General features: G+C 35.8%; 2 protein-coding genes across 2 annotated transcripts; both read left to right on the top strand.

The window, feature by feature from the left end:
* Positions 1 to 569: 569 nt before the first annotated feature.
* On the top strand, positions 570 to 4,020 carry LOC116213038 (amidase 1). Its single transcript, XM_031547843.1, has 9 exons — positions 570 to 703; positions 825 to 977; positions 1,092 to 1,216; positions 1,304 to 1,429; positions 1,763 to 1,945; positions 2,094 to 2,241; positions 2,678 to 2,846; positions 3,180 to 3,314; positions 3,400 to 4,020. The coding sequence occupies exons 1-9, from the start codon at positions 591 to 593 to the stop codon at positions 3,550 to 3,552; spliced, it is 1,305 nt and encodes a 434-aa protein (XP_031403703.1). The 5' UTR covers positions 570 to 590; the 3' UTR covers positions 3,553 to 4,020.
* Positions 4,021 to 7,794: 3,774 nt separating this feature from the next.
* Positions 7,795 to 8,815, top strand: LOC116214363 (probable inactive receptor kinase At1g48480). The gene is made up of 4 exons (XM_031549779.1): positions 7,795 to 7,915; positions 8,055 to 8,137; positions 8,220 to 8,322; positions 8,505 to 8,815. The coding sequence occupies exons 1-4, from the start codon at positions 7,795 to 7,797 to the stop codon at positions 8,813 to 8,815; spliced, it is 618 nt and encodes a 205-aa protein (XP_031405639.1).
* The last annotated feature ends 2,607 nt before the right edge of the window (positions 8,816 to 11,422 follow it).

The following is an 11,422-nucleotide window of genomic DNA, read 5'->3' as shown; positions in this document are numbered from 1 at the left end:
AATTCGAGGAAAAAAAGCAGTTTTGGTCCTCAACCTTTTGTAATTTTACCAATTTTTCCATCTTAAATCTTTTCTTTTATATTTTTTTCCTGAATGCTTTGTATTTTAAGTCACTTTGTTTAGAATACAATATACTGAGGTTGAGGCAGTAAAATTGATGACGTATTGATCTATGGAACGGAATTGCTAGTGATTGAATTTCATTGCAACACAGAGTTTTAGATTGACCTGCCTACAAGTGCAAGACTACGAGAAGCACTGGCAGCTACTCCCCACAAACTCGAGCCCATTACTCCTCGGAGAATCCGAAATTGACCTGAATTCAGGAAGGCTTGTCCGACTCTGAAGCGGTCCCAAGCTGCCCGAACATTAGAACCATCTCGTACAAAGTCCTCACGTGACTTGATAATTTGGAGGAAGGATGGATCAACTATCATCCTCAAAATAAGCCAAAACCTAAAACTTCAGGGTGTATTTTGAAATATCAAAGACTTCAGGGTGCCAATTGAGTTCCAATGGGACTTTCGTCGTTACTATCAGACTCTCCGATAAACAGAGCAGTTGAAGAGGAAGTGTCAGAGGAGAGGATAATGTGTGCAATGGCTTCTGACTATGGAGCTTTCATGACCAAATTCCTTCTCCAACCCGCCAAACCCTCCCCCGCTCTCCCACTGAACGGCCTCACCTTCGCCATTAAAGAGATGTGAGTTGAGTCCCCGCTGCTCTTATCCAGCTCCCAGTATTCCTTCATCGCCTGTTACTTGGTTTGGGCTGCTGTCTGTCAATATGCTGCTGAAAAGAGTAATTTATGTGCTGGATTGCAGGTTTGATGTGGAAGGGCAAGTCACTGGGTTCGGGAACCCCGACTGGGCGAGGACTCACTCGGCCGCCTGCTCTACGGCTCCGACGGTGTTGGCGTTGTTAGAAGCAGGTGCCACATGTGTTGGTAAAACTGTCATGGATGAAATGGCTTACAGGTTCGTAGCGATGGATCGAGGTTTGGGTTCTTTATATTTGAAAGTATTATTGTGTCCTTGTGATGCGAATGGTGGGGATGGAACTGATGAAGATGAACGATTTTCTCGTGGCAGTATAAATGGGGAGAATAAACATTACGGCACGCCGAGAAATCCATGTGCACCGGATCGGGTACCCGGGGGATCATCTAGTGGGTCTGCTGTTGCAGTGGGTGCAATGCTTGTAGATTTCTCTCTTGGTAAGACTGTTTCCCCATTATGAAATGTTTTGGACATTAGTTTATGGTCAAGAAGTTAATTGAGACTGAAGGACACATTTGCTGCAGGAACTGATACTGGTGGAAGTGTAAGAGTTCCCGCATCGTACTGTGGAATTTATGGATTTCGGCCTTCACATGATGTCGTTTCAACGAGTGGAGTTATACCAATGGCGCAGAGTTTTGATACAGTGGGTAAGATTTAAGCCACTTCTCCTTTTCCATTAGAAATGGTACCTTTGATTTCGAAAGATTAGAGGAGATTACTGACTGAAGAAGACTGGAAAACTTTAGGATTTTATGCTAGTTCTTTCGGTTTCTTCTCGCTCACTTTTACTATATGATGACTTAAATCAATAGCACAAATGTTCGTGCTTAGTTGCTGATACATGAAACTTCCTTCAACATATTTCGATAACCTTGGCTGGTTTACGCTTGGTAAAAAGCTCTGCTATTGGGCATCAATTTATTCATATTCTTTATGCTGTTATGATTGGAATACCATTTAATGATTATGTCCTTCTCCAGGATGGTTTGCTAGAGATCCAAAGGTACTGAAACAAGTTGGAAATGTTCTTCTAAAATCGCCTCAGGTAGATTATGTCAGACCTAGTCAGATCATTATTGCAGAGGATTGTTTTCAGCTTCTAAGCATCCCAAAGGATCGGGTGGCTCAAGTTCTCGTGAAATCCGTTGAGAAGACATTTGGAGGTAACCTTACTGTCCAGCACTGCAGTACCATGAAAAGGAGAGGAAAGAGTTCGCATATATGATATTACATAGAATCGTCGAATTACTCGTTCAAGCCAGTTTGTTTCTTTTCAGTTGAAACTAGCTTTTACCGTTGAATAAAATGCAGGTCATGTTGTTAAGAAGACCACTCTTGGGGACTACGTGAAGGATAATGTTCCATCCTTGGACTGCTTTATGAGTAAAGGAGGTGATGAAAACGTCTATAACATACCATCCTTGGCAGCTCTTTCTAGTGCAATGCGATTGCTTCAAAGGTACAGATCTCTAGCTTCTTTTGCCTTCAACTGGTTGTGATGTCGATTTGATCATGACCCTGTGGTGCAGTGCAACCCCAAGGCCTGCCCACAACTTGGCGGGCTTGGACTTAGGACCTTGACAGAAAATTCAGCCTTGTTAAAATTGTCGCAGCTTAGTCTGCAACCGTTGGTTGGCCTTTATAAGGTCATGTGTATCTTTATTTTTCATAAACTTTCAGTAAAAGGAATTATCAATTTATGGGCTTGGGCGACCCTAGTGTTGGCCTGTCCCATCAAACGGGCATCCTTCGGCACAGGGCTGGGCTTGGCTTGAAAATCTGGGCGTGGATCTACTTGGCCTAGCCCATGATCTGGTCTACTCCCGAATGCTTCTGCTTGACTGAGTGAACGTGGAAATAATGAGGAGTTATTGAAACTTTTCTTTCAAGCATAGGTATGAATTCAAGAATAACCATGGAGAATGGGTCGAGACAGTCAGACCCGACTTGGGTCCAGGAATATCAGAACGGGTCTGGGAAGCCGTCAGAGTGAGTGAGAAAAAAGTCGACGTGTGTCGCTTGGTGAAGAAAGAATTTCATGCTGCTCTTACTGCTTTTCTTGGGGTACTTCCTGTAATATCCTTTTGATCATTAGTATCTAATTGTTATGCACTCATTTACCATAGGAAGTTCAGCCACTGATCATTTACAAGACTATTTTTGGCCAATTTGTCCTGAAAGTTCACGAGAGTTTGTTTCTCGGAGCTCAAACATTTAAAAGCAAATAAAGTGTTCAATATAGTTCCTTTTTCAGGAGCCCAAATTACTGCATTGGCCATGCTAGTTCCTGAAGAATATCACAAACTTCTTTTTTCTTGTTAGAAATAATTTTCATACCCTTCGTTTAAGTTTCTCAAGCAACTTATTTGCCAAATCAACAAAATTTCTTGATTACAGGATGACGGCATTCTCGTGATCCCCACAGTCCCAGGGCCTCCGCCTAAATTACAAACGGATCCATCCACTCTCGAGATATTCAGAGCAAGGGCATTTAGCTTGCTGTCAATTGCAGGAGTATCTGGATTCTGCCAGGTATTGCTCTATCCCTCCAGTTTATGTACTACAATATCTTTCCCTCGTAATGTTGATCGTTTTACATCCTCGGCACATTTCACAGGTAAGCATACCTCTGGGAATGTACAAAAATTTGCCTGTTTCGGTTTCCTTGCTTGCAAAACATGGCTCAGATGCGTTCCTGCTTAACGTGGTGGAGACCCTTTATGATTCTCTTAGAGAGGAAATCTCCATCGCTGAGAAAGCTAGTTACTGAGTCAAGACGTGCTCTTCTCTAGAATAGTACGTTCCTTCTTCTCTTCAGAAGGTATTCTGCATGCTTGCAGTATTTGGCTGCTCAATGAATAGCGACAGTTGAAGTAGCGCTCGACATGCCTTGTACAAAACTCTGATATTGTCAATGTATAGAATTTCAGTTGGAAGGGTGTTCTTTGTGAGGAGTGAAGCTTTGTTCGGTCTGTTCAAACTTATCTGCCGCTTTTAAGCCAGCAACTTTGTGAGGAGTGATTGCTTTCCTTACAGTTACCGCATATGGGGCTTAGGAATCCAATGGTGGCAATGATCTGGGCTGAGAACAACCTCGAAAAGAGGTGTCGGATGCTAGTTTGTTGGGATGTCTAAGTAAATCTCGAGGATTGTTCCCTCCCACTCGGGAATAACGAATGTGAAATTGGGCCGAGCCCGTGTACTAGGTACATAAATAAGTTGGTGGTTGAGCTCTTGACATTAAATTTTGCACGATTAATTGCATCAAATGATGTAATGTAAATACAATATTTATAGATGATAATATCATCCATGCAGTTTACCAAAAAAAAAAAGGTGAATGCACGGGCATAATACTAGTGTACACAGATATGTTACCTTCCTGATAAAAAGTCTTGGCTCTATCTATGCGGGTAACCCCACAGTGAAAATCGAACTTATAACCTCTTGATTGGCAAGTGAGAACGTGTGCCGCTATACTACACCCTCCTCCTTCGAATGTCATCTATATATATACACAGATATATTCCACACATTAAATAGGGTTAGAAAGGTAATTTTTTAAATATTATGAGGTCCATAAAAGTAAATGTGTACATATATATATAAAGTTCTAACCCACACATTAAATAGGGTTAGAAAGGTAGTTTTTTGAATATAGGTCATAAAAGTAAATGTGTAAATGATATTGAGAATTAAAAATTACTGTCTCAAAGAAAATAAATACTATATTAATGATATATTTACATAAATTAAATGTAAATAAAGAGTGATGTAATTGTAAATATATATAAAATTAAGTCACATATATACTAAAAATGGAAAAAATATTTTTAAAATTATTCTCAAACCTCAAATAATTATATGATATTTGATTAAAATAAATATACCTTGATCTCTTATGAAAATAATTGAGTCATTTTAGCTAAAATTATACAAATTTGAGCTTACTTTATATGAATTTAGATATATAAACTTGAGTAAAATTAATGCATTAGAGTGTATATATGCATTTCGATCAATATATATATCTTAGCGGTGAGATGTTATATTTATATGGGAGAAACAAATTAAGATCAATACTTAAAATAGTTAAATATGATACTAAAAGATATTGACTTTCACCTCCCAACATTAACAAATCTGTTATAAAAGATAAAATCTACTAATTATTTGCATCAGATGGTTTCATAATAGTACTTTTACTATCAATGCTAATGCCAATTCAATGTAAATCTTATCGTCAGTGTTGTATAATAAAAGGGGTATAATAGTTAATGTATTGTAACTCATAGATTAATATGTTAAATATAAATTAATTAACAATATATATTATTATAAATAATAGTAGCAAATGTGAAAACGAAGAATACATTAATTTGAATCATTATTGTTATTTCAATAGTAAATAAATATTCATAATCGTAGGAAAATAGAAAAGTTAATTATATGAATTTAAACTTTATTGAATAATGTTTTAAACTATTGCAAATCTTATAAAGCCTTAATTAAGTAAATCTCTCATGAAAATAATTGACTCATTTTAGCTAAAATTAATCAAATTTACGAAATTTAATATATACAATTTGAGTAAAGATAGCACAATAAATAGTGAAATTTGACTTTTTAAAAAATAAAAAATTACCTCAGTTTTTTTGATAACTCATCAGAAATCTTAATTAATAAAATATCCCATTGTACATCAAAGAGGTTAAGATCTCAAGAGCGGATCCGCGACAACATATAATACAAAAGCAAGTGCAATGAAAAAAGTTATAATTACTATTTTTTATCTGAATAGAAAATTCATAATTTTGAAAACATAACACACTATTTTTTTTTACTTTCCAATATATTTGTAATACATGAATTGATGAAAATTTCTAGATATTTTGATATAATTAGTAGATATTTATACTAAATAAAATAGAATATTTTCTCATGAAATTTTTGAAACTTAACTAAAAAAATAAGTTTAAATTAAGTAAATAAAAATATATTTGTTGTGAAAGTACCGTGCAATGCATGGACTAAAAAACCTAGTATTAATATATGAATCAAAAGTGAATAATAAATATCGGATAGTTGGGCCAGCAAAACTACCCTCCTTTTGCCTTTCTTGCACGGGTTTGAAACCCTTTTCCCTCAATTCTCATCTTTGCCTTTCTTTTATTAATTTTTTCATTGTACTTTATATTAGAAATGCATTTTAATATTCAAATAATAGGGGCATGAGGATTCATTGTGCTGCCATTAGTTGAAACTAAAGCTAGCGGAAAAACTTATTTTTACATAAATAGAATCATGACATCATGTTTTATACCACTGCAATAAAGATGAGTTTTTTTTTCCCATGTGCAAGCAAAAGATTATGTGTCAATCATGATATATCTATATTACAAAAGGGGGAAAGAAGTTCCTTGATGTTACTTTCCTTCTCCTAAAAATTAAATGTCTGCTATAAAATAGTCTTTTAAATTAAGATTCATTGGATATGGAGAAAGTTAATGCTAAATTGTTAAATTCATACACTGTTTTTAACTATTAAGTATTTAATTCATAATTCTCCTATTCAGAAAAAAAAAAATATATATATATATATATATATATATAATATTTCTCTCACTCTCATCTCTCTCCTTTTTTTTACTAACCTCACATTTACAGGCCATCACTTCTCTTTTTCTTCTTTTGTTTTTTTCCTAAATTTTTTGGTTTATTTAATTATTACATATTCTTAATTGAAGAAACAATGCTTTTTTCAATTAAAAAATGGCTCAAACTGAATTAAAAGCTACTCACATTATGAAAGACATAGTATGTGACCCAAAGAATTAAAATGACTTTAGAAATATACTTCTAAAAATAATTTAGTTTGAGTATAATTAAAAAAAATCATTTATTTCTGTGCGTAGTGCAAATCCTTCTATAGTAATATAACATATTGGACATTTAGTTAATTACTTAGCACGCATATTTCATAAGTTAGCTATGAAATTTTATATTCCAGAGCCAATAAAAATAAAAAATGGGCATCCGACGAAGTGTGGGCCCTTTCACTGGTTGACATAATAAACACATAACATCCATTGGATATCATTTTCATGAATTATGTAACGCATAGAGGTTAGAAACTCGTAGAACTTACTTTCGTCAACCATATGAAGATGTACGAGCAAAATCAATCGTAAGGATTGATTCAGTCCAAAGCTAGTCAGTACCTCCGTAAATAAAAAATTAAGGACCGAAAAAGTTAAAAAAACAAAGGTTCAAGTTGATAAGAAAAATTATTAACTAAATTTATTAGTATCACGGAAGCCATTGATAAAACACATATATTACTCGACAGTTTTATTGATCAAAACTCTAAATTGTAAGTGGTTTTACGCATGGAACACTAAGTCGTGCACATTTTATTTCACTAAATTAGAAGGGAGTAAACATAAATTGAATTAATTTCTTAACTCGTGCAAAATTGAGAACTAACAACTGAACCGGGATGTTTGAATCTCATGTTCTTTGAAATAAAATAGGTGTGAGTTTTGAACACGCAAAATGTAGGATCCCAATATCACGTCTAACTCATTTCTCATTTGCATAAATGTTTGAGAGGCTTGTCGACTGTATATATCGCTCAATATATGAAAGAATATACTGCTAATAGGAGGTTCAAATTCGGCAAAACAAGAGTTAATGGCTCCACAAAAATTGGACGAAGGCAACATAAATGAGTTAACTTACAATGGTGAAATTGGCAGCGGATGTTTTGGAGTAGTACACAAGGGCGTTTTCAATCATAAGAGTGTTGCCATAAAAGTTTCAGAAGGAAAGTCTACCACCAAAAGGCAACAGTTTGAAGTAGGTGAGTTAATTATATAATATTGATTATTATTCTTTTATTCAATCTATGATTATTGATTGAGGCGACATGATTAAGCTGACTTCCAGCCAAAAGAAAAAAAGAAGAAGACATGATTAATGACTATTTTTTTTTAATTCATAGAATGAGAATATGGCTGGAGAGAAGTTTCGACATGAGAATATTATGCCCTTGATTGCTTATGGGGAAGACAATGATAAGTATTATTTAGTCTACGAGCGCATGTCTAGCAATCTTGCTGATGATATAGCAGGTTAATTCTACTCTATATGATTTTATTTTTATCATTAGTAAATTTTTTTATAACAAAAGTACATGTACACTAGTAATTCATGAAATATTATCGCCCCTCTTAGGATTAAGTTGGAATCATGTTGTGAGAATCCTAAAAGGCATTGCTCAAGGATTGGAGCACATCCATGGGAAAGGCTATGTGCACGGGGATTTTAAGCCTCAAAATATTTTGCTCACACAAGTAAGTCCGTACAATGACTGATGATTAATGAATGTTCAAAAACCTCACATTTTTAGAGTATTTTACTTGTCGAAATTCATAGGGAAAGGAAGCAAAGATCACTGACTTTGGGACCCTCTCAAGGGATGGTAGTAGAGGCTTCTGCAATTTTACAAGGGGCTATTCTGCCCCTGAATTGGCTATAGGTACGACTTGTGTATGTCAATTCATCAAACAATACATTCTTTGAAATATTTTGATATTTTACAAACATGACTTGTGATATAAAATCGCCTATATTTTACTTTTTTGTTTTTAATTAACTTGTGTATATTTTTTATAATATTTTACAAAACATGAGGATTTATATATATTTTGCCTTTGCTAGGTGCTCCACCAACAAAGAAATCAGATGTTTTTAGTTTTGGGATAGTATTGATTCAACTACTATCTCGAAGCATGGACCTAAAGAGGCAAGTGAAAAGGGGCGAAGAGAAGGAATTGCAGGAGTGGGCAAAAGTTCTATTTGAAATAGCTGGAAAACATGTGGTTCACAATAACTTCATGGCTGTTGAATCTTGTGCTAGTGAGGACAGCGCTTTAGCTTTGACGGAGCTTACAATCAACTGTACCAAAAAACGCCCTGAAGGTCGTCCCACTATGAATGAAGTGATTAGAACGCTCAATGATCTCATTTGAGAATGTTGTGGATCGAGACCGATAGAGCCCATTTGATCGCTTTTGTTTTTCCCTTTCTGCCCGTTTGATCACCTATGTTTTTTGCTCTTTCTTTAAATCTCTTTTCCTAGTCCGGTGGTTTTGGGTCTATTCCATTAATAAAACTTCGGTTGTCCGCAACAATTAACTGTCCACCTCATATATATATATAATTTCTCAACATATGTTACTAAAAAAAAATAGGATCACCAGCTTAATAAAGTGAATGACATATCTAAGCTGCCAGTACCAATAAAAAAAGAAAATTACAAGTGTTCCATGATAACCAATTTTTTTTGGGTTACTGGTCATGACAACCGATTCTAAAGACTTAGGTTCTATGAACCGTATAATATGAACTGTATTTTTGGGAGAGGGACGAGGAGGAAATTAGGAAGCAGAAAATTAAATTGCAGAAAATTGAAAAGCAGTACCATAACATGATCTTATTAGCCATCAAGCGTAACTAAGCGTGTTCCTTGCGGAGGCAAAGCAGATGGTCGACGCCCAGATCAGAACCATAACGCCGAACAATTTTTAACTTGAGTAGAAAGTTGACAACTTCATTGATCGAGGGCCGGGAACAAACTGAATCCTCTACACACTCCATTGCCAGCCTTGTAAGAGCAAAACCGTCGCGACGGGAATAGCCTTTACCCGATATCAGGCTTTTGTGGACGAGGAAAAACTTGGAGTACTTTGAATACCTCAGGTTTTTCCTCACTCTTTTGGGTCTTTCTTCGTGCTGTAATTTGGCCCACACATCAAGAACCAACTCATAGCGAATTCCTTCTTCTTCAGGATCATAGGCTCTTTTACTGATCAACGCGAGAACGAGGACACCAAATGCAAAGATGTCAGACCACGGTCCCAGACCCTTTGAATAATCTGCCACATATAAAACCCGGAGCCATCGTCTCAACTTCTTCTAGATATATAGTTATTGTTATAAACCAATTATCATGCAACAAAGACATTGCAAAATATTTCGCTGGGATGAACAAAATAGCGATAAAGAAAAGGAAAAGTTTCTACGTACTAACATAATAAAGCAGGATAATCGGTGTAACCAAAACTTCCATTGAGAGCTCTTCCAGTATCTGGTGCTTTCACCAAATCTTGAAAAGTTCCACCAAGAAACATACTGAAATCTAATATTTTTAGATTGTATCCCTGCACATACAATGAACAGTTTTCGGGTTAAAGACTGTCATGATCGGAAGCAATTAATCACTGATCTACCAATTGCGAGGTGAAAAATTAGTAATAACCTCGTCAAGCATAAGGTGACGTGCATCTAAATTGAGAAGCAAGTACTGCGGATTATGGGCGTGCAAGTACTCAATGAAAAACGCTAAGTGTAAAATTGCCTTCACTCGGTGTAGCCATCTGAAATTTTCTGCAAAGAGAAACTTAATTGATTTCTTTTCAAGATCGGCTAGTGAACAATGAAATAACGGAAGACACCCTTAATTAGATAGAGTTAATTCAAATCCTAAATAAAGATTAACATAACAAGCAGGCGAGATTGAGGAATTGGATTGTTCGTATTAACAACTGATTAGAAGAAGGACGAAATCAATGACACCTTTAGGTATTAGATTTTGGACATTGTCGAGTGGCTTGAGATTGTAAATAAGCGCGTCATGACCGTCTTCGTCACAGTATCCGATCAACTTCGCCACGCTTGGATGGGACCTAATCTCTTCGTGGACGAGTATCTCATTCTGCATACAAACTTATAATTCGTGCCGGAATGGGGAAAAAAAAACTTATTTTATGAAGCAAAGCGTGTATATATAATCGTCAAATCAATAGGAAAGCAGCGCACGTACTTTCATCGCCAGCCGAGCACTTTCCCATTCTCCGGACCAAAAATAATCCGTATACAGCTGAGGCCATCGCCAGACTTTAATAATGATCTCATCAGCGCTCGGGCTCGTGGAGTTTCCTGGTTCGAGTTTTCCCCGGTAGACTTTTCCGAACTGGGTATTCCCGAGGACTTGATCTGTGCTGAACCGATTTGTTAATTGCACCAGCTCCTCATACTGGAACTCGATCAATGCTGAGTCCATTATTGTCAATAACAGGAAAAAATTTCAGCAGTAAACAAACTATAATGAGAATGTGTTCGAGGATGTTTGAAGGGGGGGTCCTACCTACTCGGGCGTTTTGGTAATGGGTGCAGTTTAACACTCGATAATATATTTGTACAATCCGATAATATACTTCTATACGCAACTTTTTCGTTGATTCATTATTTTTCGGACCATTAACTGTTGATAGTCGATACATAATTTATTTGACAAATTATTTCAATTTAGAAATCCAAAGTTAGGGATCTATTAGAAAATAATTATCTTCTAATAAATCCCTATATTTTAAAATATTAATTATAATTAATCTGTGATCTTCTGATGATTTATGTTTTAAAATATGGTCTACCAAAAAAATGTGTTTAAACCTATGAACAAGAGCAGCTACTAGTAACCAACGTGGGTTAGTTCAAGCAGTTCGATACTTGTTCCACTTAAGAAAGATCTCAAGTTTAAATCCTTGTGAATGAAAAAAATTCATACTGAGAGAGAT

Source organism: Punica granatum, chromosome 7, assembly GCF_007655135.1.
Source record: "Punica granatum isolate Tunisia-2019 chromosome 7, ASM765513v2, whole genome shotgun sequence".
NCBI classification, from domain to species: Eukaryota; Viridiplantae; Streptophyta; class Magnoliopsida; order Myrtales; family Lythraceae; genus Punica; species Punica granatum.
The sequence above is the reverse complement of the archived record's forward strand: the minus strand, read 5'-3'. Positions and strand labels throughout refer to the sequence as shown.

Coding starts and splice junctions, on each gene's coding strand:
- LOC116213038 (XM_031547843.1), top strand. CDS start 591: ATGTGTGCAATGGCTTCTGACTATGGAGCTTTCATGACCAAATTCCTT. Junction 704..824: donor ACCTTCGCCATTAAAGAGAT/GTGAGTTGAGTC, acceptor GCTGGATTGCAG/GTTTGATGTGGAAGGGCAAG. Junction 2,242..2,677: donor GCAATGCGATTGCTTCAAAG/GTACAGATCTCT, acceptor TTTCAAGCATAG/GTATGAATTCAAGAATAACC.
- LOC116214363 (XM_031549779.1), top strand. CDS start 7,795: ATGGCTGGAGAGAAGTTTCGACATGAGAATATTATGCCCTTGATTGCT. Junction 8,138..8,219: donor AAAATATTTTGCTCACACAA/GTAAGTCCGTAC, acceptor CGAAATTCATAG/GGAAAGGAAGCAAAGATCAC. Junction 8,323..8,504: donor TGCCCCTGAATTGGCTATAG/GTACGACTTGTG, acceptor TGCCTTTGCTAG/GTGCTCCACCAACAAAGAAA.